This window comes from Papio anubis, chromosome X, assembly GCF_008728515.1.
Source record: "Papio anubis isolate 15944 chromosome X, Panubis1.0, whole genome shotgun sequence".
Lineage (NCBI taxonomy): Eukaryota > Metazoa > Chordata > Mammalia > Primates > Cercopithecidae > Papio > Papio anubis.
The window spans coordinates 44,144,684-44,170,240 of record NC_044996.1 but is presented as its reverse complement, the minus strand read 5'-3'; the positions used below and the strand labels follow the sequence as shown (position 1 = coordinate 44,170,240).

General features: G+C 37.3%; 1 protein-coding gene across 1 annotated transcript in view; it reads right to left on the bottom strand.

Moving 5' to 3' along the window:
- Positions 1–25,557, bottom strand: part of GUCY2F (guanylate cyclase 2F, retinal) — a 122,508-nt gene that overhangs the window by 51,318 nt on the left and 45,633 nt on the right. Inside the window, exons 7-8 of the mRNA XM_009198096.4 lie at positions 24,829–24,960; positions 16,305–16,394 (exon numbers count right to left, since the gene is read on the bottom strand). Coding sequence (XP_009196360.2) covers positions 16,305–16,394; positions 24,829–24,960 — 222 coding nt within the window. The remainder of the gene's footprint in view (positions 1–16,304; positions 16,395–24,828; positions 24,961–25,557) is intronic.

Genomic DNA, 25,557 nt, shown 5'->3' with positions numbered 1-25,557 from the left:
TTGTCAGCCATTTTCTTCCCTGAGGACATTTGCTGATTTCCAGCACAAGCCAAAGATTGGGCTTAGTTTAACAGAAAGAATTTGCTGGGAAAATGCAAAACCTGGTAATGCTTTTGGCAATTGTGGAAGACTGGTATCACAATTAATAAATTTCAGGAGACCTAAATGTGAGCTAATTTTCTCCCCACAGCATATTTTCTGAGTCTGGGGGCTATAGAGGAGACTAGAAAGCTTCTATAAAATTGTTTGAGATCTTCTGTAGTTTTCCGATATTTAGGAGACAAAGTCTCACTGAAGAAATAGGGCCTGCGGCAAACATTCAGTTGGTGTCTTCCTCAAGAAATTTGCCAAATTTGGAAGCAGCATGGATTGAGAGTAAAGGAAAAAGGTTATGAAGTACAGTCTGAATATCCCAATCTTTCAAAGTGGAGGAGACAGACTTGTAAACTCTTGGAAAGATATGCCTGAGAAACAGTAGAATTTGTGGTGGACTGAGTCTAACTAAAACTGCAACACAGCTTCAATCCAGCTCAATCTTTGATTCGATTAATGTGATTAGTTCCTTACCCAATCCACCTAATAAATGAAAAGAGAAAAATCCTTGCTGGTAGAACATATGACCTGGAGCTTCTACAGTTTATTTACATAAAATATCTAGCATAAAATAAAAAATATTAGATATTTGGGAATGCAGAACAAAGTCAGGAGACAATTGAACAATGTCTTTAAATACTCAGTAGACAAAGAAACCTATAAAATATGAATCAAATATTCTAAAAACCTGAGACAGTGGAGAGTTACTGAAAGCAGAAATGGAGGTAGAACTATATTTGAAAGACAACTAAAATGAGTAAAATTTGGATTTACCTCCAAGAACAAAAAAAACAGTTCTTCAGAGCAACACCACAGAATCCAGAGTTTCTAAAATGTATTATTCATAATATTCAGTAATGAACCAAAAAGCCTTAGATGTACAAAGAAATAGAAAAAATGTGACCCATACTCAGGCTAAAAAAAGGTCAATAGAAATTAATCTCAAAATGACACAAATGTTGTGATTAGCAGAAAAGGCCTTTAACACAGATTTTATAAATATATAGGAAGATTTAAAGGACAACATATGCAAAATGAATATATGGGTATAGAACATGGCAGAGAAAAAGAAACCATAAATATGAACCAATTGAAAACTATATAGCTGGAAAATATAATAACTGAAGTAAAAAAATTTGCTAGGTGGGCTTAGGAAATGACATAAGAGTAATGAACTTGAGGAGAGATCAATAAAAAAATACCTAATCTGAAAAACAGAGGGAAAAAGGATAAGTGGGACAATATCAAACAGACTAACACATAAGTAACTTGAGTTCTAGAAGGATATAAAGAAAATGGGGCAAAACAATTTTTATAGAAATAGTGGTCAAAACCTTTGTGAATTTAGTAAAAGACATCAACTTAAAATTCTAAGGAGCTCATTGAACTCCAAACAGAATAAACACAAAGAAAATACATCATACATCATCATATTCTACATACATCATATTCAAACTCCTACAATCCAAAGATGAGCTTAAAATCTAAGAAGTTCAGTGACCCACCAAAGAGATTAAATACAAAGAAAGCAATATCTAGACATTTAACAGTCAAAACCCTGAACTATGATAATAAACTTTTGAAAGTAGTCAGAGAAAAACAGTACACATTACATACAAAGAATGAATAATGGCTGACTTCTCATCAGAAACAAAGAAATACAAAAAAAAAAATGAAACAAAATATTTAATATGCCAAAAGAAAATAAATGCAGCTATCAACTCATAATTCTGTACCAAGCATAAGTATCATTCAAAATTGAAGACATTATCAAATAGACGAAAACAGAAAATTTGTCATCAGCAGGCCTGCAATACAAGTAATGCCTAGGGGGAGGATCTTCAGGTTGAAGAGAAAAGATGCTAAATGGTAACTTGGCTCTATTAGGAAATAATTAAAGTTATCAGAAATAGTAAATATGTTGATAAATATAACAGAATATATTTTTATTTCATTCTCTTAATTTGTATGAAATGCATATGAATGCTTAAAATAAATTTTAACACTATATTATATGGTTCACAATAAATGTAGGTATATATATGATAATAATAGAGCAAAGAATAGTAGGCTAGTAAATGGGACACTGCTGTTACAAATTTCCTATGTTTTAGGTAAAGAAGTGGAATATTAATTCTGAGTAGTTTGTGATAAATTCAAGATGCATTTAAGCAATTCCTAGAACAGTCATTAAAAAGTGCAAAAATGTATTGCTAAAATGCCAATATAGGAAACAAAATGTAATATATGAAAAACACTTTTAGCCCAAAGGAAAGCAAGAAAAGGGAAACAAAGGAACAAACAGAGACATAGATGAGTCAAATAGAGAACATATAGCAAAATAGATGATGAGAAATCCAACTGTGTCAATAAGTGCCTTAAATGTAAGTAGCCTAAACATTTCAATTAGAAGACAGATTGCAGAATGGGGAGATAAAAAGAAAGAACCAAATGCCTGCTCCCTAAATAAGATGAACAGTAATCCAAAGACACAAATGCATTGAAAGAAAAAGTACAGAAAAAGTGAATCACGCAAAAACTAATCAGAAAGCTAAATTGGCTATGTTATTATTGGAGAAAATAGAAATCAAGAAAATAAGTATTATCAGACATAAAGAGGGACATTTCATAATGATAAAATAATCAAGACATAATAATAAAATGTATATGTGCAAAGATGTGCTGGATCATAAGAAGAATATTTTGCATATTTCTTACCATCTCTGTGTTCAATGACATCACATGGGTAGTCCCAAATTAGTTACAATGGAGGTACTTACAGCACAGAAATCAGGAAATGCTCCAAATTAGGGATCTTTTTCAGAAAGCCTGTTGTTAAACATTTACTAGATGTACTTAATAATAGAACTTCAATGCACCTGAAGAAAACACTCACAGAATTAGAAAATAGGAAAATTTTATGGTAATTGATAAAACATATTGACAAAAATGCAGTAAGGATATAGAAGATCTGAATCACACTATCAACCATCTTGACCTAATTGATATTGATAGGATTCTACACCAAAAAACTGTACAATGTGCATTAATTTCAAAGTATGTGGAATGTTCACCAACATAGACCACATGCTTGGCTATAGCCAATGTTTTTGATACATTTCAAGATTAAATTTGCAGATAATATTCTTTGACCACAACAGAATTAAATGAGAAATCTATTAATTATGGTATCCAGAAGGGCTACAAATATTTGGTAATTAAGCATATATTTCAAAATAATACATGGGTCAAAAAAGAATAATGAAATTATAATTATTTCAAGCTGAAAGGTCAATGAAAATGTAACATAAAATTTTGTGGGATGCAGCTACAGCGGAGCTTAAATGTAAATATGTCATTTAAATTAAAAAGAAAGAATGTTCAAAAAATAAGAATGAATAAACCAAAAATAAGCAGAAAGAAATAACATAAGGGCAGAGATCATAAAAATAGAAAACAATCAAAATGTAGAGAAAATTAACAAAATCGAAACATTGTTCTTTAAAACAAAAGTAATAAATTTAATAAATCTCTAAGAAGACTGATCAAGAAAAAAGAAAAAGAAAAAATTATTAATATCTAGAATGAAAGATATGGTATCACTACAGATCATACAGATATCAGTAAGGTTATAAAGGAATTTATAAACAATTTTATGCTAATAAAGTCAATAACGAATTTGACATTTCTTGAAAAACACAACTTATTAAACTTGGCACAATATGAAATAATAATCCTAACAGCCCTATATTTAGCAAAGAAATTGAATTTGTTTTCAAAAACATCCCCACAAAGAAAATCCAAGGACCAAATGATTTTATTGATGAAATTTATTTAAAAATTTAATAATAAATAATACCAGTCTTACACAAACTCTCAGAAAAAGACAAAGACGTCCAAACTTGTTTTATGAAGCCAAACATAACGCTGACAAACATTAAAAGTATAGACTAATTCTTCTTAAAAACATAGATGCAAAAATTCTTTTAAAAGATTAGCAAATATCATCTACCAATATATTAAAAAGATAATCTATCGTGACCAAGTGGAATTCATCCTGGGAATATTAAGATGTGCTTAATATTTCTTTTAAAAATGATGTAATTCACCACGTTAACAGAATGAAAGAGCAAAACCATAGAATAATTGCAATAGGTAGCAATATAAATATAAAACCTCTTTATGATTAAAAGAATCACAGAAATGCAGAAATGTGGAAAACTTTCAGGTAACATCAAACCTAAAAATAAAACATTGATTCTTTTTCCTCTAAGGCCAGGAACAAGGCAAAGATGTCTGCTGTTACCATTTCTACTCAACTTGTATAATAGTATCAAAACTTTGATAAGAAAAAAGTAAAGAAAACTTAAATAAATGGTGACATATACCCCATTAATGGACTGAAAGACTCAGTATTGTTAAGACATCCATTTTGCCTAAATGTCTCTATAAATTCATTGCAATCCCCATCAAAACTTACAGAAAGCCTTGTGGAAGTAATAGACAGGCTGATTTCAAAATTTATTTTAAATTTAAAGAATTTACAATGTCCAAAACAATCTTGAAAAAAAAAAGTTAGAGGCTTACACCACCTGACTTTAGGAGGTACTCTATAGTTATGAGAACCAAGGGAGTGTGATATTGGCATTATGGTTACACTAATGAGTGAAGGAAACAGAACAGAGACTCCAAAAATATATGCACACATACACAGTCAGTTAATTTTTCTCCAAGTTACAACATTAATTCAATGGAAAGCTTTTTAAAAACAATTGTTACTGGAACCCTGGGTATCTATACGCAAAAACTGAACCTTAATCATTGTCTCAGTCTGTACACAAAAAGTAATTCAAAATGGATCATAGGCTTAAACCCAGAATCTTGGACTGGGGGGAGGGAGAGAGACAGAGAGAGAGAGAAGAAAAGAAAGAAAGAAAGAGAGAGAGAGAGAGAGAAAGAAAGAAAGAAAGAAAGGAAGAAAGGAAGAAAGGAAGAAAGGAAGAAAGAAAGAAAAGAAAGAAAAGAAAGAAAGAAAGAAAGAAAGAAAGAAAGAAAGAAAGAAAGAAAGAAAGAAAGAAAGAAAGAAAGAAAAGAAAGAAAGAAAGAAAGGAAAAGAAAGGAGGAGGGAGGAAGGAAGGAGGGAAGGAAGGAGAGAGAGAAAGAGAAAGAGAAAGAGAAAGATGGAAGAAAGAAAGAAAGAAAGAAAGAAAGAAAGAAAGAAAAGAAAGAAAGAAAGAAAGAAAGAAAGAAGAAAGAAAGAAAGAAGGAAGGAAGGAAGGAAGGAAGGAAGGGGAAGGAAGGAAGGAAGGAAGGAAGGAAGGAAGGCTGTACATGAAAGAAAGAAAGAAAGAAAGAAAGAAAGAAAGAAAGAAAGAAAGAAAGAAAGAAGAAAGAAAGAAAGAAAGACAAAGACAAAGAGAAAGAAAGTAGGAGGGACAAAGGGGGAGGACAAAGGGAGAAGAAGGGGGAAAGGGAGGGAAGTTGGAGGGGAAAATAAAATGATAAATTGGACAATTCTTAAAACTAAAAATGTTGCTCAACAGAAGACATCATAGACAAGCCACAAATTGAGAAAAATAATTACAAAATAAATAGTTCAGCAAAGGCTATTCAGGATACATAAAGAATGTCTGTAATTTAAAAATAAAAATACAAAAAAATCCCAATGTTTAAGAATGGGCAAAAACTTGAAAAGGTTCTTCACACAAGAAGATATACAAGTGAATTGTAAACACGTTAAAAGGGTGCTCAACAATTTTAGTCATCAAGAAAATGCAAATTAGAGTATAAGATACCATTTCATACTAGAAAGGCAAATATCAAAAAGACAAATGTTATTAAGAATTTAGAGCAACTGGAACTTTTCCGATGGGAACGTAAAATGCCAAAACCGATTTGGAGAACAGTTTGGATGTTTCATATAAAGCTACACATACAACTACTCTATGACCCAGTTCTATTCTTATGTATCTACTCAAGAGAAGTGAAAATATATGTTCACAAAAGACATATATAAAAATCTTTATAGTTTTCTATGAAAAGATGGCCACCACCACTAATTAATAGAGAAATGCAAATCAAAACCTCTGGGAGATATCACCTTAACCCCATTATGATGGCTACAGAAAATAAGTGTTGGCAAAGATGTGGAGAAATTGGAACACTTGTGCACTGTTGGTGGGATTGTAAAATGGTGCAACTGCTATGGAAAACAGTATGAAAGTTTATTAAAAATATTAAAAATAGAACCTTCACATTAGCCAGCAATCTTACTTCCAGATATATGTACAAAAGGATTGATAGCACAGTCTCAAAGAAGTATTTCTACAACCATGTTCCTAGCAGCACTATTCACGTTAGCCAAGAGGTGGGTGTAACCCAAACATTTAACAATAAACAAATGCATAACATACAATGGACTATTACTCAGTCTTAAAAAAGAAGGAAATCCTGTCACATGCTACAACATGAATGAACCTTGAGGACATTATGCCAAGTGAAATAAGACAGTCAAAAAACATAAATACTATATGATTATACTTACATGAGATATCTAAAGTAGTGAAACTCATAGGAACAGAAAGAGTGGTAGTTACCAGGGGCTGTTGGAAATAGAAATGGGGATATTTTCAAGATCAGATTTGCAAGATGAAAAAGCTTAAGATTTGCAAGATGAAAAAGTTCTGGAGATATGTTTCACAACAATGTGAATATGCTTAACACTACTGAATTGTATACTTAAAAATGGTTAAGATGGTAAATTTTATGTTATGTGATTTTTTTACCATAACAAAAAATGTTTATAGTTGCCTCATTCATAAAATCGTCAAAAAAACTCTTCTGGTGCTGACGAGTTGATGGGTGCAGCACAGCAACATGGCACAAGTATACATATGTAACAAACCTGCACGTTATGCACATGTACCCTAGAACTTAAAGTATAATAATAATAAAAAATAAAAAATAAAAATAAAAAAATAAAAAAATTAGAATCAAGCCAAATGTTCAACAGGAGAATGATAAAGAAATTGTGATATAGTCATAAAACAAACTACTACTGGCAATTTAAAAAGTGACCTACAGGTATATGCAAAATCATAAGTTAATCTTAAAAAGCATTGTGCTAACAGAAAGAAGGCAGGCACAAGATACTGTATCATTCCATTTACATAAAATCAAAGAACAGGAAAAAAATATTAATTTATTTTAATAGACATCAGAATAGTGATTGCCTATGGGATAGGAGAAATTACTGAAAAGGAGGACAAATGAACTTTCTGGTGTAATGAACATATTAGTAACTTTTTTGGAGAATGGTTACATAGATACATGCAATTGTCAAAATTCATTGAACAGAACATCTAGCATGTGTACATTTTATTTTATATTATACCTGAATAGAAAACATATTTTATAAACACAATGAAACATTATGCTAAGTGAAATGAGTGAGTCACAAAATGACAAATACTGTATAATTCTACTTATACAGGATATACAAAGTAGTGAAAATTCATAGGAAAAGAAAATAGAATGGTGTTTACCAGGAACTTCAGGAAGGAGGAAATGGAGTGTTGTTTAATGAGTACAGAGTTTCAGTTTTTCAAGGTGAAAAAGTTCCAGAGATATGCTGTACAACAATGTGAATATACTTAACACTACTTAACTGTACACTTTAAGGTGGTAAATTTTATGCCTTTTTAGCACAATTAAAAATAAAAAACACTATGAGAGAACCTCATCAACTCACTAGAATGACTAAAATTAAATTGACAACATCAAATATTGGCAATGATGTAGATCAAAGGGAATTCTCATAACTTGTGTGCAGGAAAGTAAAATGAGAAAATATTTCACAGGGTGTTATAGAGTTAAGTGTACACTACTCTTTAACCTAGAAATTCCCTTCCTGGTATTTCTAGGAGAAATTCTCGAGAGAAATTCAAATATGTGTCCATAAAAAGACTGGTTCAAGAATATCCATTGCATTTATATAGACAATAGCCAAAATTGCAATCAACCCAAATGTCCATCAGCGGTAAAATGGATAATTAAATTGTGCTATATTTATGCAATGGAATAGTACTTAGCAATAAAAAGGAACAAGCTACTTATACATGGATGAATATCACAATCTTTCTGTTGTCTGTTTCCACTTATATGATGTTTTAGAACAAGCAAAATTAATGCAAGTTAAACAAACAAACAGAAAAACAGAACTGTGGTTGCCTCTGGTTTTCGGTGAACACAAATTTACTAAGGGACACAAGTGAAATTCTGGAGAGAAGGGAATGTTTTATATCAGGGGTCAGCAATCTTTTTCTATAAAACTACAGATAATAGATAACTTGGGCTTCGCAGATAATACATGGTTTCTGTTGTTTTATTTTTTCATAACCCTTTTTAAAATGTAGAAAATATTCTTTGCTTCCAGACTGTAAAAACAGGCTATGGGCCATAATTTGCTAATCCCTACTTTATATCATGATAGAAGTCTAGATTGTATGGGTATGTCATTTTATCAAAATTAGAGAGAAATGATATGGGCATTTCAATGTGTGTAACTGCACCTTGAAATACAGAATTGAAAATTAATAATAACTACCACAAAATTAGGGATGTGAGAAATGGGTGAAGGTATAGATGAAAAAATATAGGATAATGATGATTGTTGAAGGTGAGTTTTGTACACATAAATGTTATACTATTTTGTTTATTTTGCATGTGTTTCTTCCTTTCCTTTTTTTTTTTTTTTTTTTTTTTTTTTTTTTGGTAGCAATGGGGTCTCTTTATGTTGCCCAAGCTGGTCTTGAATTCCTAGGCTCAAGCTATCATCCTTCCTCAGTCTCCCAAAGTGCTGGGATTACAAAAAGTGGGTTTTTTTCAAAAAAGAAAAAAAGAAAAATTTCTGGATTGTAGCTGAAGCAGTGCTTAGAGGAGATTTTCTAGCTGTAGGTGACTAAATTAGAAAATAAGAAAGGTTAAAATCAACCATCAAAGCTTCCAACTCAGAAAACTAGTAAAAGAGCAACAAATTAAATACAAAGTAAGTAGAAGGAAGGAAAAAAAAAAGATAAGAATATAAAAAAAATAAGAAGAATATAAATCAATGGGACAGAAGCAGGCATACAATAGAGAACAATCAACAAAGTTCAAAGTTGATATTTGGAAAATATGAATAGAATTAATATCCTCTAGCAATGCTGATTAAGAAAAAAACATAAATTATCAGTATCAGGAATGAAACGGAGAACATCGTTACAGATCCTAAGGATATCTAAAAGATAGCTTGAGCATATTATATATACAACTTTGTGCCAATAAGTTTGGTAACATATATGAAATGAACAACTTCCTTTAAAGCCATAACTTACCAAAACTGGCACAAGAAGAAATAGAAAGTTTGAATAGTCCAATATCTATTAAAGAAGTTGAATCTATAATTTGAAATCTCCACACAAAGGAAAGAACAATAGGAATCTACTAAAGAGATTTAAGCAGTGATAAAATCGGACTCAATTTTGAAAAGAGTAGTTTGCAATGTGAAGAATGGATTTGAGAGTGGATGTGATTAGAATAGTTAAAAGACAGTTGCAAGGTGCCAGGGGTTAGGGGGAGACAGGTGTGAACAGGTGGAGCACAGAGGATTTTTAGGGGATTGAAACTATTCTGTATGTTGCTATAATGGTGAATACATGCCATTATACATTTGTCAAAATTCGCAAGATATATAACACCAAGAGTTTACCCCAATGTAAACTATGGACTTTGGGTGATAATGATGTGTCAGTGTAAGTTCATTATTATAATCAATCAGCCACCCTGTTAATAGTTGGGGGGGCTGTGCATGGGTGGGGACAGGAGATAGATGGGAACTCTCTGTGCTTTCTGCTCAATTTCCTGTGAACCCAAAACAGTTCCAAAAAATTAAATCTAGATGTTGGAGTGGATGCAGTGAACAGGGAACACTTTTTTTTTTTTTTTGGAGATGGAGTTTCAGTCTTGTCACCCAGGCTGGAGTTCAATGGCATGATTTTGGCTCACTGCAACCTCTATCACCCGGGTTCAAGCAATTCTCCTGCCTCAGCCTCCAGAGTAGCTGGGATTACAGGCGCCCACCACCACGCTCAGCTAATTTTTGTATTTTTAGTAGAGACAGGGTTTCACCATGTTGGTCAGGCTGGTCTCGAACTCCTGACCTCAGGTGATCCACCTGCCCCGGGCTCCCAAAGTCCTGGGATTACAGGCATGAGCCACCATGCCCAGCCGAACAAGGAACACTTCTACACTGCTAGTGGGAATGTAAACTACTACAACCACTATGGAAAACAGTATGGAGATTTTTTTTTTTTTATACCAGCCTGACCAACCCATAGAGATGGAGTCTCACTCTGTCGCCCAGGCTGGAGTGCAGTGGCGTGATCTCGGCTCACTGCACCTCCCAGGTTCATGCCATTCTCCTGCCTCAGCCTCCTGAGTAGCCAGGACCACAGGTGTCCACCACTACGCCTGGCTAAGTTTTTGTGTTTTCAGTAAAGACGGGGTTTCACCATGTTAGCCAGGATGGTCTCGATCTCCTGACCTCGTGATCCACCCGCCTCGGCCTCCCGTTAGCCACCATACCTGGCCAACAGTGTGGAAATTTCTTAAAGAACTAAGAGTAGAACTACCATTTGATTCAGTTTTCAATCCCACTACTGGATATCTACCCAGAGGAAAAGAAGTCATTATGTGAAAAAGATACTTGTACATGCATGTTTATAGCAGCACAATTTGCAATTGCAAAAATATGGAACCAGCCCAAATGCCCGTCAGTCAACGAGTGGATAAAGAAATTGTTGCCGGGCGCGGTGGCTCACGCCTGTAATCCCAGCACTTTGGGAGGCCGAGGCGGGCGGATCACAAGGTCAGGAGATCGAGACCACAGTGAAACCCTGTCTCTACTAAAAATACAAAAAATTAGCCGGGCGCGGTGGCGGGCGCCTGTAGTCCCAGCTACTCAGGAGGCTGAGGCTGGAGAATGGCGTGAACCCAGGAGGCGGAGCTTGCAGTGAGCCGAGATCGTGCCACTGCACTCCAGCCTGGGCGACAGCGTGAGACTCCGTCTCAAAAAAAAAAAAAAAAAAAAAAGAAATTGTTGTGTGTGTGTGTGTGTGTGTGTGTGTGTGTGTGTGCGTATGATATATATGTGTATATATCTATTGGTATATATGTGTATATATATCACATCATATATACATATATTTATATATATGATGGAATACTACCCAGCCATAAAGAGGAATGAATTAATGGCATTTGCAGCAACCTGGATGGAACTAGAGACTATTAATTCTAAGTGAAGTAGCTTAGGAATGGAAAACCAAACATCGTATGTTCTCACTCATAAGTGGGAGCTAAGTTATGAGGATGCAAAGACATAAGAATGATACAAAGGACTTTGGGGATTAGGGGGAAAGGGTGGGAGGGGGGCGAGAGATAAATTACTACAAATTGAGTTCAGTGTATACTGCTTAGGTGATGGGTGCACCAAAATCTCACAAATTGCCACTAAAGAACTTATTCATGTAACCAACTACCACCTGTTCCCCCCAAAAAACTATGGAAATAATTTTTTTAACAAATTAAGTCTATGAAAAGAAAAAAAGACAATCTTAGTAGCTCTAGTGGGAGATGATGACAGCTTGGACCAGAGTAAAAATGGAGAAAGAGAAGGACATTGGAGCTTCAAGGAAAATGGAGAAGCTTTGATGTATGGGTTGTAGGAAGTGAATTAACCAATAAAGTATAATGGAATTATGAGGTAGTAGTAAGGGACATTTAAATATAAGAAACCATGAATTTATAGTGGAAACAATATACTTTGTTGCATAACTTTCTGCTATAATATTTGACTGTTTAAGTGCAAGCACAAATAAAGTTAAGAGTTGGGATCATACAGAACTAGAGTTTTGCAAGTGGGTCTGACCAAAAAAAACAGAAATATTAATAAGAGCATGTTCAAATGATGGATTATAGAATCTGAATTGGACAATAAAGTAAATAAAACAAGGGCTTGTGAGTTTGGAGAAAGCAGAGGTCAGTAGAGTGGAAGACCTGATATAGTCAAATATAGGAACAGTTGGGATAAAAGGAGGTTATAATCAGAGAGTGTGATGAATTCATAATTTGGGAGGTGAAGCTTTTTGTTTGTTTGTTTTTTGTTTTTTGTTTTTTTGAGACAGAGTCTAGCTCTGTCGCCCAGGCTGGAGTGCAGTGGTGTGATCTCGGCTCACTGCAAGCTCTGCCTCCCGGGTTCACGCCATTCTTCTATCTCAGCCTCCTGAGTAGCTGGGACTACAGGCAGCCACCACTACAACCAGCTAATTTTTTTATATTATTAGTAGAGACAGGGTTTCACCATGTTAGCTAGGATGGTCTTGATCTCCTGACCTCGTGATCCGCCCGCCTCGGCCTCCCAAAGTCCTGGGATTACAGGCGTGAGCTACTGTGCCCGGCCAGGTGAAGCATTTTCAGTAGCAGTTATAGAAGATGGAAAAGCAGAAGGTATTAATATAATGGTAGCAGTGTTTGACCAAAGCAGAATGGAAGAGAAGATTATTAGGACGATATGACAAAGAATGAAATAGTCAAGATATATAGTTGTCCACAGTCCATGTCCAATTGATGTCACCAGCATAACAGCAGGTCTTGGAGTAGAGAGGAGGACCATGATCCATATCCCAAAATATTCAATAAATTAGGGGTAGTGAATATGGAGAGTAGATGGAAGTAACAGGAGGTGTAGAAGATGCTAAAACAGAGAGTGGCATTAGCCTCAAAAGCTTGTGAGTGTGTTTAACAAAGGCAAGAGAATCATCGTTTGGGAAGCATCATCAGTAATCAAGGGATACAATTTCACCACATGATCATGATCCTGAGGTACTGAGGCATAATAACAGCCACCATGGAGAAGAAGTGGCTACGGGGAAGATAATATTCTCAATAGAGGCTCTAGAATGGCCCCAAATATTTTTTCACAAAGTAAACACTTTGTTTCACAGCAACTGCAGTTTACTCCTCTTCACATTTCTTAAAGAAAGAGATAATCTCTAACAACTGAGAATTTCCTTTAAAGAACTCCAGGATACTTTCCATTTGCCTTTAGAGGAGTACAGGGAACATGCCAATCAGTTCCACATTCTGGGGAAGAACATGAGACTAAGAGATACAGCCTAATTTTTCTGCACACAATTTTGCAGAAGTTGTGATCTTAAAAGATGTTGAAAAGTATCAGCTCTGTGGCCTTCTGACTCTAGCTGCTTGTTTTTCAAGGACATCCATCCCATTGTGCACTGCTCCTTTCTATATCTGGCTCAGAAAGATCTGCTTTCCATCTGGATCCTGGTACCCAGCCCTAACGTTACAAAGGTCTTGAATACATATAAGTAGTCAAGGCAGTGCTGGACTCACAGTGACAGTATGATCAGACACGTATAAATAGTCAAGGCAGTGCTGGACTCACAGTGACAGTATGATCAGATCCACCTCCAGCTTCAAAAAAGCATTCAACTAAAAAGCATTAAAGCACGCCTACATGGTAAATTGGTAAATTCTAGAAAATCCTGGCTTTCTCTCTAAGTTTGAGTTACACTCTATACCTGACATGGCAACACAAGTCAGTGAAGGGAACACATAAAGAGATGTCATGAGGATAATGGGAGGGCAATTTCTTCACTGTTGGAGAAGGAAATTACAAATATGGAAAAGTAAAACATAAAATAAAATAAAACAGAATTAACCCTGTGGCACTGGATTAGAATTAGAGAGTTTAGTATGAATTTATGGTTTTAGATAGATTTATTGATATGAATATTATAGATACTAATTGAATAAAATAAAAACCCACATGTGCACACTGATATAAATAAATGAATGAATAAATAAATGAGGAAGAAGAGAAGCTTCTTTCTTATAATAAAATGTCAACCAGTAAATGTAGAAACAATGATGGAATATGGATGTCAAAATTATTGGGTAAAACTTTGATGAAGAACAGGATATTTACATAAAGTATCTCTCCCAATATTATATATTAATTACAATAAGATAAAAGCAGTTACTCTCCAGTGGAGGAACTTGGCAGACAGCACCTAAATTAAGTAATCAGGTTAACATCACTAATAATGGGATGATCAACATCATCCTCATAAAGTGCCTCCTGATAAAGTGCACTGAAAAAGACACGTAACTTCTGTAGTATTCTGGCTGAAGATGCATAGTTTAAATCAATCTTGAGGAACCCAGGCAAACTCAAATTGAGGGACAGTCCATGAAATAATTTATCTGAATTCAGTAAAAATATAAAGATGAAGAAAAACAAAGAAAATCTGAGAAACTGTTACAGATTAAAAGCAACTAAAAAGATATGACAGCCAACTAAATGTGTGAGTCTGGATTAGAAACTGATCTGTGGGAATATTAGCTGTATTGTATAAGACCATTAGTAAAATTAGAATATGGGAAGTAGTTTAGATAATAGTATTGTAGCAATGTTAAATTTTCTGATTTTGATCATTATACTGTAGTGTTTTTAGGAAGTACACACTGAAGTGTTTAGAGATAAAAGGGCATAGGGTCTAAAACTTACTCTCAAATGGCTCAGAAAAATAATGTACATAAATATATAAATAGATAATAAAAAGCAACTAGGCAAAATGTAAATAATTGCTGAATCTTTGAATTATTCTTGAAGCTTTTTGTAGATTTGAAATTATGTCAAAATTAAAAGCTACCCCAAAAAAGATGTCATGGACACACTCTACCTTGAGTCAATACTTCTCGTGTATCAGCTGTCCCAGGTTTGGCCTGTTTTGGCTCCATAATTTGGACCTAGATTTCTGTTTAGCATCCTGGATTATCAAACCAGTGTAGAATTGTCTATTTTAGTTCTGACCTTGATCCCCCTTTTGGACTTATGTCTCATTATCTTGCCTTCATCTCCGGGCATTACAATCACGTGTAAGAAAAATACCAAACTGGCCGGGCATGATGGCTCACGCCTGTAATCCAAGCACTTTGTGAGGCTGAGGCGGGAGGATCACCGAGGTCAGGAGTTCCAGACCAGCCTGACCGACATGGTGAAACCCTGTCTCTACTAAAAATATAAAATATTAGCCGGGTGTGGTGGTGGGTGCCTGTAATCCCAGCTACTCAGGAGTCTGAGTACTCAACTACTCAGGAGAATCCCAGCTACTCAGGAGAATCGCCTTGAACCTGGGAGGCAGAGGTTGCAGTGAGCTGAGATCGTGCCATTGCACTCCAGCCTGGGCAACAGAAGCAAAACTCCGTCTCAAAAAAAAAAAAAAGAAAAATACCAAATCATAACATCTCTTCCTAACCTCTAGGACATGTCCTATCTTCCACAGGCCACATATCTTCCATTTCCTTTGTTTTCTCACTTGTTCAGTGCTCTGGAAGTAGTAGTTGCCTCATTCAGATTTGTTGGAATGATTTGAAATGGCCCACTTCATAAATGTACAGCAATCTGTGATTGCCTTTTAAAATCCCACTTTCACGAACCTGAAGGAACCCAAGATAGTATTCACAAGTCTTGTATGGACTCAGTCCAAGGAGGAGCCAAGATTTTAAAATGGCTTAGGAAGGATCATCAGTATCCTTACCTTATCTACAGGCTGCTTTCTTAAGCAAGCCATCCAAGGTCTCCTTGAACATAATTAGTGGGACTAGGGAAATAACCACTTTTCAAATAGAAATTACCAAGTGACTGGAAAATGAAGATTTGGAATGATTATGGGATATTTACTTGATAATAATCCTAATAGTTACCACTTGATAAAGAAGCTATGCGCCAGGAAATGCACAAGATGCTTTACGTGTATTGTCTCTTTAAATCCTCATCCAACCTAAAGGGTAGACATTAATATAACCCTTTTATAAATAAGGAAACTAAGGCTTAGGGAGTTTAGATGACTTGCCCAAGTTAATACAGCTCTTACATGGTAGAGCTGAGATTTGAGTGCTTCATGTCTCTTTGACTCCAGAGCACATACCTTTGCCATTGCATAATATGATCATACCAACCCAGTAGCAACCCTGCAGTTTCCCTGAACTGATTTGTTAAGGGGTCTTCCTAAACAGCTCTGATGTTAGTTACTTTGGAAAACAGATTTATTTTAGTGGGAATTTACATAAATGAAGGTTTCTCATACCATTTCGAACACATCACTTGCTCTTGACTTGATGGACTTAACGTCTCCAAAATCTCCATGGGGGAGCTTTTTCAGCCACACCCAATCACCCTAGAAAGAAAAGGAGGAGAATGAATAGTGGTTAAACTTAGTTCCCAGCAGTTTTAGAAAAATGTCCCTTCCACATAAAGGGTTTATAGCTATACCAGCAATCCAAATAGACATTTTCCTTCTCTCCCACCCTCCACCTCACAGACATTCTGTATTCTGAGCTGAAATGAAGTCATGCACAGAAGTTAAACTTAAAAATTACAGTTTCTCAAGACAGGGAAACAATTGCAGGTATGTAGACTCCAGAAAAGGAATGATACCACTCTTTGCAAAGACTTTCTTAACTAACTGTAGGAAGTGCTAGGATTTTTCACTTTTTCATAGCTAAGTGATGTAGCACCAGGTTCCCCGTGATTAATGGTGATGGTTAGTGGTTGCAATTCCCACTGCCTTGAGGCATCTGTGGAGGGAAACGTAGGGTGGGAGATGTAGTGTAGCAAATGTTTCCTGCATTTACCTTGATCCATTTTTCTCTTGTGGGACAGGCCATTTGTGTGTGGGGGGGGTGGGGGGTTGTCTTATGCTTTAGTCATAATCCAATTGGCTTAAATCTAGATTAAACATTTCTTATTTGAATGCTCAATGTACTACCATAGTAATGTGAGTAATCTAGAGTCTTCCAAAAGTCTGTTTCTGACTTATTAAGTAAAAAACTGCTATTTTAAGGCTTCTGTCAAGTTAAAAACAACAATTATTTTATTGTTTTCACTTCAACACCAGCGCCTGATAATTTTTTTCTATGTGCATAGCCTCAAGGATTCATCAGTCATAAAGCCCTATTTAGTTTCCATCCAACCCAAATTTTAAAAAATACAAATATAGATTCTTTCTTCTCCATAATAGTAATAATGCCTTACATTTGCACAATTCTCTCTACTCTTCAAAGTGATTTCACATCCATTACCTATAGCCTGGAGATTCCATTTCGGGCTGCACCAACTTGTCATCAAGTAGAGATAATAAAGCAGAGAGCTCTGTGCAGTCAAATTCCAAAAATAAAAGAGTGTAACCAGGCCGGGTGCACGCCTGTAATCCTAGCACTTTGGGAGGCCAAGGCGGGCACATCACGAGGTCAGGAGATCGAGACCATCCTGGCTAACACAGTGAAACCCCATCTCTGCTAAAAATACAAAAAATTATCTGGGCGTGGTGGCGGGCGCCTTAGTCCCAGCTACTCAGGAGGCTGAGGCAGGAGAGTGGCATGAACCTGGGAGGCAGAGCTTGCAGTGAGTGGACATGGCGCCACTGCACTCCAGCCTGGGCAACAGAGCAAGACTCTGTCTTTAAAAAAAAAAAAAAAAACAGTGTAACCACTCTCTTATCAAGGAATATATCTGGCTATGGCAGTGCATCTGGAAACCTGCCAGAGGCAAAGGCTAATGGAAGCTGCAGGCTTCTGAGTTAGTTGTCAGCACTTTGTATTATCATTTACTACCCAAGGAGCTCAAAGCCCTTTAACTAAGAAATAGCCCTCCGAGACCTTCAGCAGCTGGAAAAAACGAACAAACAAACAAACAAAACCCAACAAATGCACTGGCCAGGCTCAGTTCCCAGAGAGTTCAGAAGGGTAGTCCCGGATCAGTGCCTGCCTGCAGCAGAATGGTCAAAGCATTCGATCCACTAAATCTCGAAGTGTGGTCCCTGGACCAGCTGCATTAGCATCACCTGTAAACTGGTTAGAAAGGCCAGTTCTCAAGCCCCACCCAACACTTAACGAAATCAGAAATTGTAGGGTGAGGTCCAGCAATCTGTGTTTTAACAAGTCCTCCACGCGACTCTAATACAGGTGAAAGTTTTTGATCCACCATCCCAGCCTTTGCCTTTTCCTCATATTTATGGAACTCTCCTCACTCATACTCTCTTCACTTACCTCTTACTAAGTTTCTTTCATCAAAATCTGCTCTCAGTCAGGGATCTAAAACTCATTCACAGAAGTCAGGAGGGCCTGACACAAGCTTGAAGTTTTACCCTTCAGAGAACTTTGCCCTTTAGAGGGACCAAAGGCTAAACATTAAGCTGAAAGAATAAAACTCTAACTGAAAATTCATGGAATCAACCAACGTGTGGGAAAGACTAGTGAACAAAAAAGCCTTCCCGGCGCCTTTGCAGTTATGTTACTGAGCCCACGGTCACTGCTAGCCACTATGGCACTTTTGTGCTAGTTAGAAAGGGTATTTTCTCTCAAATTTAAAAAATCTTAACTTTGTGAGTATATTATCATACAGCCTGTGGCAGCCCTGTGATGTTAGGCAGCACACCCTGGCTGTATACATACACATACCATACTCTCATTTATGGACACATCCCCCAGACACCAGGGAGCACATTCCACTAGCAGCATGGATGCTCTGCACATCACCAAATTCTATCTGCCCAGTGAGGCCTCTTTGTCAGCTTTGCAGTCAGGCATTAGGAGTTGGGGTGAGAAGTCAAAATTGGTCCTCTGAGAATATTAGGCAGGAGAGAAAAGCAACCTCAAGAAACTTCTGGAAAATAGTCAAGATAGTACATACCCAGCTACACATGAGTTTACCAGTGACTGTGTATGTGCATAGCTGGGAGTGCCAGTATAGATGTAGATGTGAGAAGGCTCTTCTACCACCTCATTCCAGAACTAGGCTGGGAAGCCAGAATCTCTGTGCCCACTTTGGTACCACTCACACATAAGTTGGCATATGTTACAATGTGAATATTACCCTCTTAGATGTAGTTCCCCTTTGCAGAGCACAACCTGAACATCAGTACGCACAGTCCTGACTCTGCCTCACACCTGGTACCCCATACCTTCTTCCTAGAGCCAGCCCTATTGCAAACATGGGCTAACCTTCTGTCTGGCTTATTAACTGCCACCAGCAGCTAAGCAGAGCTTTTTCCTGCCAAATCAACAAATGTGAGAGCTGGAAAGGGTCCTAGGTATCCCTAACACAATCCCTTCATATTTTGATAAAGAAACTGAAAACTTAAGAGATTAAGTGATTATCCCAAGGTCAGAAAACTAGGTAGTAACAGAGCCACAGTTGACCCAAGGTCTTCCATCTCCTACTTTGTTGCTCTTTCCTCTCGTTGGGGTTTCTTTGGTTTGGGAGATTTTTGTGTGTTTGTTTTAAGATTTAAATAATTCTCACAAAGTTTGTAAGCAAATTTTTGAGTCTGTGTGCATTCTACTTCATGAATAATGAGGAAAAGGGAGGAAATGGGCAAGTTTTATCTTCACCACACATGCACTATTTGTTTTGTTTTTTTCTTCTAAGAGAGAATGATAAAATACTTCACTCATCACTCGCTTTTTAATTAAGAGCAAGAAACATCAAACTCTATTCACTTAACTTTTTAGAAGTAATTTAATGTCCATCAGTTTTGAACTAAAGCCATGGTGTATTAATAAGGGGAAAGAGCACTAGATCCTAGACCTGGCTCTGCTTCAAACTCAAGGGTGGCCTTAGAACAGCCACTCAATCTGCCTGAGCCTCAGTTTCCTCACTGACAAAGCTGGACTTACTAGATGATTTCTGGACTTACTAGATGATTTTTTTTTAGCTCTGATGATCTGTGATTCTGTGATAAGAAAGAAAAGATGGTTGACGGAAGGGAGGGGGCAGGGAGAGAGTTACAAGGGATATAGAAGGTGAGAAGACAGAAAAAATGCTCTGAGAAAGAGAGATGAATGGAGAGAGAGAAAGATGAGACAAAGAGGAAAACACAGGGAGAAGCAAAGAGGAAAAAGTAGTCAGAAAATGAAGAGGGAAGATGAATTCAGTGGGTTCTCTCTGAATGTGTCAGGGTTACACTGCTGCCCACCACACCTCGTCTCACCCAGACTGTAACTATTAGAGCAGATCATGACATGTCCCCACTGCATCTGCCATTCACAGCTCTTTCTGCCTGGAAGTCAGCTCATCTGGCTTTCCTTTCACATTTCAAAGGCTATCTGTGAAATGAGGGCTGATTTTCCCACACAATTCCAAAGGTTATGCATCTGTGTGTAAAATAAAGTATGAATTTGTGAGTGTAGTACAATGTGATAGCATGTCCTAGGGAAACCTGTCTTTTGCTATTAGATATCTGCTACTCCAGGCACCTTATCTGGAAATTCCAGGTCTTCCAATGACAATTCTTATGAAAATCTGATTTATTTTAAACAGAAACTAGACAATGAGTCTTCTTTAAAACATTCCTAATAGAGTACTGTTTCAGAAGACACACTACGTCTTTGTTTCATCTGTTAATTCTATTGGCTTATGTCCCCTCTTTGAGTCCTCTTTAACCTCTTTAGTCAGTCCTCTTTAGTCAGGGCAGTTTTCTAGCCTCAGCTGCCTTCCTTCACACTGTGCCATCAGCCTAATGTTGACTTCACCGTGTAGGTATTATTCTCATAACACCCTCCTTTTGTAAAAATAAAGTCCCCATTTGGCCTACACCATTTAAAAATACTCATGATCTGACTGACCAATAGTCATTCTTAGCTCTCTGCCTCCTTCCAAAATGAGAAAATACCTGACAGACTGTTAAAGGCCAGTTACATACAGATGTTAATTTTTTTCCCCTTCTCAATTCTACACTATAACCTTCCAACCCCACCAAATAAAACACACCACAATTTAACACATAAATTATTCCACAGAATCAGAGAATGATAGCATATTCAGCCAGAAAAGGCCTTAGAGGTCTGTTAGACCAGCAATTCTCAACCCAGGCTGCACATATCAGAGAACTTTTAAAAAATACCAATACCTGGCCCCACCTCATGCCAGCTGAATCAGAATTGCTGAGGGTGGGGCCTGGGAGCAGGTATTTCTTAAATTTCCCCAAGGAGATTCCAGTAAGCAACCAAGGTTGAGAATTTAGTTCAACCCTTCATTTTACAGATAAAAACCAAGGTTATGGAGATTTACTTCAGAATCCCAGAGGGGTCAATACATTTCTAAAGCCATCAGTTCATTCCATTTGACATTCAAGAGCCATCTGGTTACCCTATCTTAGGTCTTTGAGAGAGTAGAGCTGACAATTCCCCAATACCTCAAGTTTACATTTGAAGCGGTTCTCCTCTTTGATTGAATTAAGTCCAAAGCAAGATCCAGAGGTTTCTGCCACTAATTTAAGTCAAAGCCCTCACATAGGCTGAACAAACATACACCATGCTAATGTTGGTGTTGAAGGCCTATAGTCCATTTGTGCTGCTATAACAGAATTCCTATGACTGGGTAATTTATAAAGAGAGGAATATATTTCTCATAGTTCTGGAGGCTGGGATGTCCAAGATCAAGGTACCAGCAGGTATGGTGGTCTGGTGAGGTCTGCTCTCTGCTTTCAGGATGATGCCTTGTTGCTACATCCTCCCAAGAGGAGGAACACTATGTCTTCACATGGCAGAACACAGAACAGCAAGCTAGCTGAAGGCTGCATTAAGCCTCTTTTATAAGAGCCTTAATATCGTTCACAAAGGAGAAGCCCTTGTGGCCTAATTAGCTCTTAATATCATCACATCAATCTGTGAAATCAAACAAATCATGTGCTTCCAAAATACAATGGTAGGATATGCACAAGATAGACATTTCTATTCCAAAAGTCAGAAGTAGGCAAGAAGAAAGATGTAACAGGTCCAAAGTAAGTCCAAAATCCAACAAAACAAACAACATTAAGTCTTAAGTCTTGAGAATAATATTTGACTCCATGTTCCAATTCCCAGACACATTGGGGTGGGTGTTGGGCCCCAAAGGCCCCAGTGGATTCCACCTTCATGGCTTAACTGGGTGCAACCCATGCCACAGCTCTCACAGGTTGGAGTCAGTATGACTGCAGCTCTCCCAGACTGGCGTTGCATTCTGGTGGCTTTACAGGTCTGGGGTGTCAAGGGTGGCCGTGCCCCAAAGCCCCACTAAGCACTATGCTACTGGAGGATCTTTGTGGTGGCCCTGACTCCACAGTTTTGCTGAGTACTGCCCTAGTAAGGACGCTTTGTGGTGGCCCAGACCCCACAGTTCCACTGGGTATTGTTCCAGTGGGGACTCTCTGCAGTGGCCCTGCCCCTGTGGCAAGTCTCTGCCTGGGTGCTGAAGCTGTCCAAGACATCCTTTGAAATCTAGATGGATGTATCCATGCCTCCATACCTCTTGCACTCTGAGAGCCTGCAAAGTTGGCACCACGTGGGTACTACCAAGATTTATGGCTTGCATCTTCCAGGGCAGTAGGCCAAGCCACATCTTGGACCACCTGAGTCAGAACTGGGAAGGTCAAAGAGCCCTGCACTGAAACATGGGAAGCAGAGATTTGAGTCAGCCCCAGGCGGCAAGCCCTGGGATCTCACAGGTGCCCTGGACCGCATCAGTGTCCTGGGCCTCTACTTTGAAACCAGTTCGACGCTCAAGGCCCTGGCTCTCTGGGCCTGTAAAGGGCATGACAGCTTTGAAGATCCCAAAATGTCTTTGGGGTCATTCTCCCATTCTCCCGTCATCTTGATGAATAGCATCTGGCTTCCTTCTATCCATACCAATCTCCTTAGCAAACTTTTTTTTTTTTTTTGTCACACTCTTGGTTTTCTCTCCTAAACACGCTTTTTCATTCTTCACATGGCAAGACTGAGAATTTTACAACTCTATATGTTCTGTTTCCCTTGTTTTTTTAAAAAAAATGCATTCTGTCTTTAAGTCATTTATCGCTTTTTGCATCTTACTATAAGCAGTTAAGAAAAGCCATGCAGCACCCTGAATGCTTAGATGTCTAGAGATTTCTTCCACCAAAAATCCTCATTCATTGCTCACGAATTCTACCTTCTACAGGGTCCTAGAATATGGACATAATTCAGCCAAGTTCTTTGCCAATTTATAAAAAGAATGGCTTCTTTTCCAACTTCGTTCCTCATTTCCATCTAAGACTTCCTCAAAATGGTCTTTAACGTACATATTTTTACCAATGTGGTCAATCTGTTCACGACCACTTAAGTAATCTCTAAGAAGAATCAGGCTTTCCGTACAGTTCATCTCTTCTTCCAAATCCTCAACAGAATTTCCCTTACCACTCCATTCTCAGCAATCAAGACTTTTTCCAGCACTCCCTTCAAAAGTGTTCCAGCCTCTCCCCATTACCCAGTTCCAAAGCGACTTCCACAGTTTTAGGTATTTTTTTGGTAACAACTCACTGCTCTGGTACCAATTTCTGTCTTAGCCTGTTAATATTGGGTAATTTATAAAGACCAGAAAATTATTTTTTACAGTTCTGAAGGATGGGATGTCCAAGATCAAGGCGCCAACAGGTTCGGCTGTCTAGTGAGGGCTGCTCTCTGTTACCAAGATGGTGCCTTGTTTCTGCACCCTCCAGAAGGGAGGAATGCTGTGTCCTCCCAGAGCAGAACATGGAAGGGCAAATTAGCCAAACACTGCATGAAGCCTCTTCTATAAGGGCTTTAATTCAATTGATGAGAGAGGAGCCTTCGTGGCCTAATCACCTTCTAAAGACCCCATCTATTTATACCATCACATTGGCCATTAAGTTTCAACACCTGAATTTTGAGAGGGACACATTCAAACCATAGTAAGGTCCCTGTCAATTATTTATCTAATGGAGAAGAGTATTCATTTGAAAAATCCAATGTGGTTGACAATCTAAAAACTCATTCTGTCCTGTTTTGGACTTTCTTTGTAGTTACTGTTGAAGTTGAGAGTGTTTGCTGCTCTTGGGAGTATCTTCAAACAAAACAAGGAAACCACACTGAGAAGGCCTCACTTAGAAGGAACAGAAAGGTAGTCTAGTTTCCCTTTTACCCCCTGCTTAACTCATTCATGCTGAGAAGAAACAGTTCATCTCTCTGATGCAAGATTTGTTCTGGTTGCCAAATTCTAGTATCTTAGATCAGGTGGTACAGGGTGGCCTCTTAAAGCTTGAAAGACAGAAACCTCAGTGGAATGAAAAGGATTTCTATTTTCAGCAGCAGAAAGTAACCTGTTACTCCAAGAGGCAGAACAGGTGAAGAAAAATAAATAACTGAATAATTTTTAAAGTCTCAATATCAGAAGTACAAGTACAGGAAGAACAACTAGAATTTGAAGAGAAGGGTACCCCAAACTCTGCCGTGCACACGCATGTCTCTAGACATCTCATTACAAACAATAGACTCAGGGAGTCATTTCTTCTATTATTATCTATATATCTTCTGGAGTGAGTGACACATTTAAATGTTTGGGTCTCAAGAACTTTTTTCTACATGCATAGTAAATATATGGAGTTGAAAGACCAGTGAAGTTATAAATAAGTAGATTTGTTGCTGAGGAAAATAATTGCCAAGAATGTCAACTAAACAAGTCCATAAGCAAACACAGACACCCAACTGGAAAGACTTGCCAAAAGCCCCAGTATTTTTACCCAAAGACTAATTACTAAATCATTGCCTCATTTTAAAATCCAAGAAAGCAGTAGATTAGACAGCTGTTAAATATCTTACTTCATAAATCGCTATGTTGGAGTTTTCATAGGTAGCTGGAGTTAGACTGCCTGAAGAAAAGGAGAGTCTTGGGAACCTCCCACTTTGGACCTCTGAGGTAATCTGGAAGCTTACACTGGCACGACTTCCTCTCTGTGAAAGGATTAGGAAAGAAAAGTTATGAACAAAATACTCATGATATAGCACAGAGCTTATCTGAATTTTCTTTTTTATTCCTAAGAAAAGAACCGTATGAGTTGAACCCTGTAAACATGAGGTTGATTGATTTTCCCTATCCTTCTGAACTTTTTTTCTTTTTTAGTTCAGGGTTGGTACCTTGTTTAACCACCATGTAGCACCAAAAAATTATAAAGGTGCTTCCATCTCCTAGAGAGGATTAAAATTATAGATGGGGCAAGAAAGAATGCCAGTCATAACTTAATCTGGGACCCTCACTTTATAGACAAAAAAGTAAGACCAAAAAAAGATAAAATAAGTTTCCTAATATCATACAGCTAGTCAATTGTTTAGTTACAAGAATTATTGTTTATAAAAATCTAACATTAAAAAAAGTCAATAGCAGACCTAGGACAGCATCCCACCTTGCTGACTCTCAGGAGTGGCTCTTTTTGTGATACTATCCTGAATGGCATCCTTCTTTGTGCAGGTAAAATTAATGGCAGAGGGATCCCAGAAAGCAATAATAGTAGAGAGTGAGCAGATCACATGCCTATGTATAATTTATGAGTC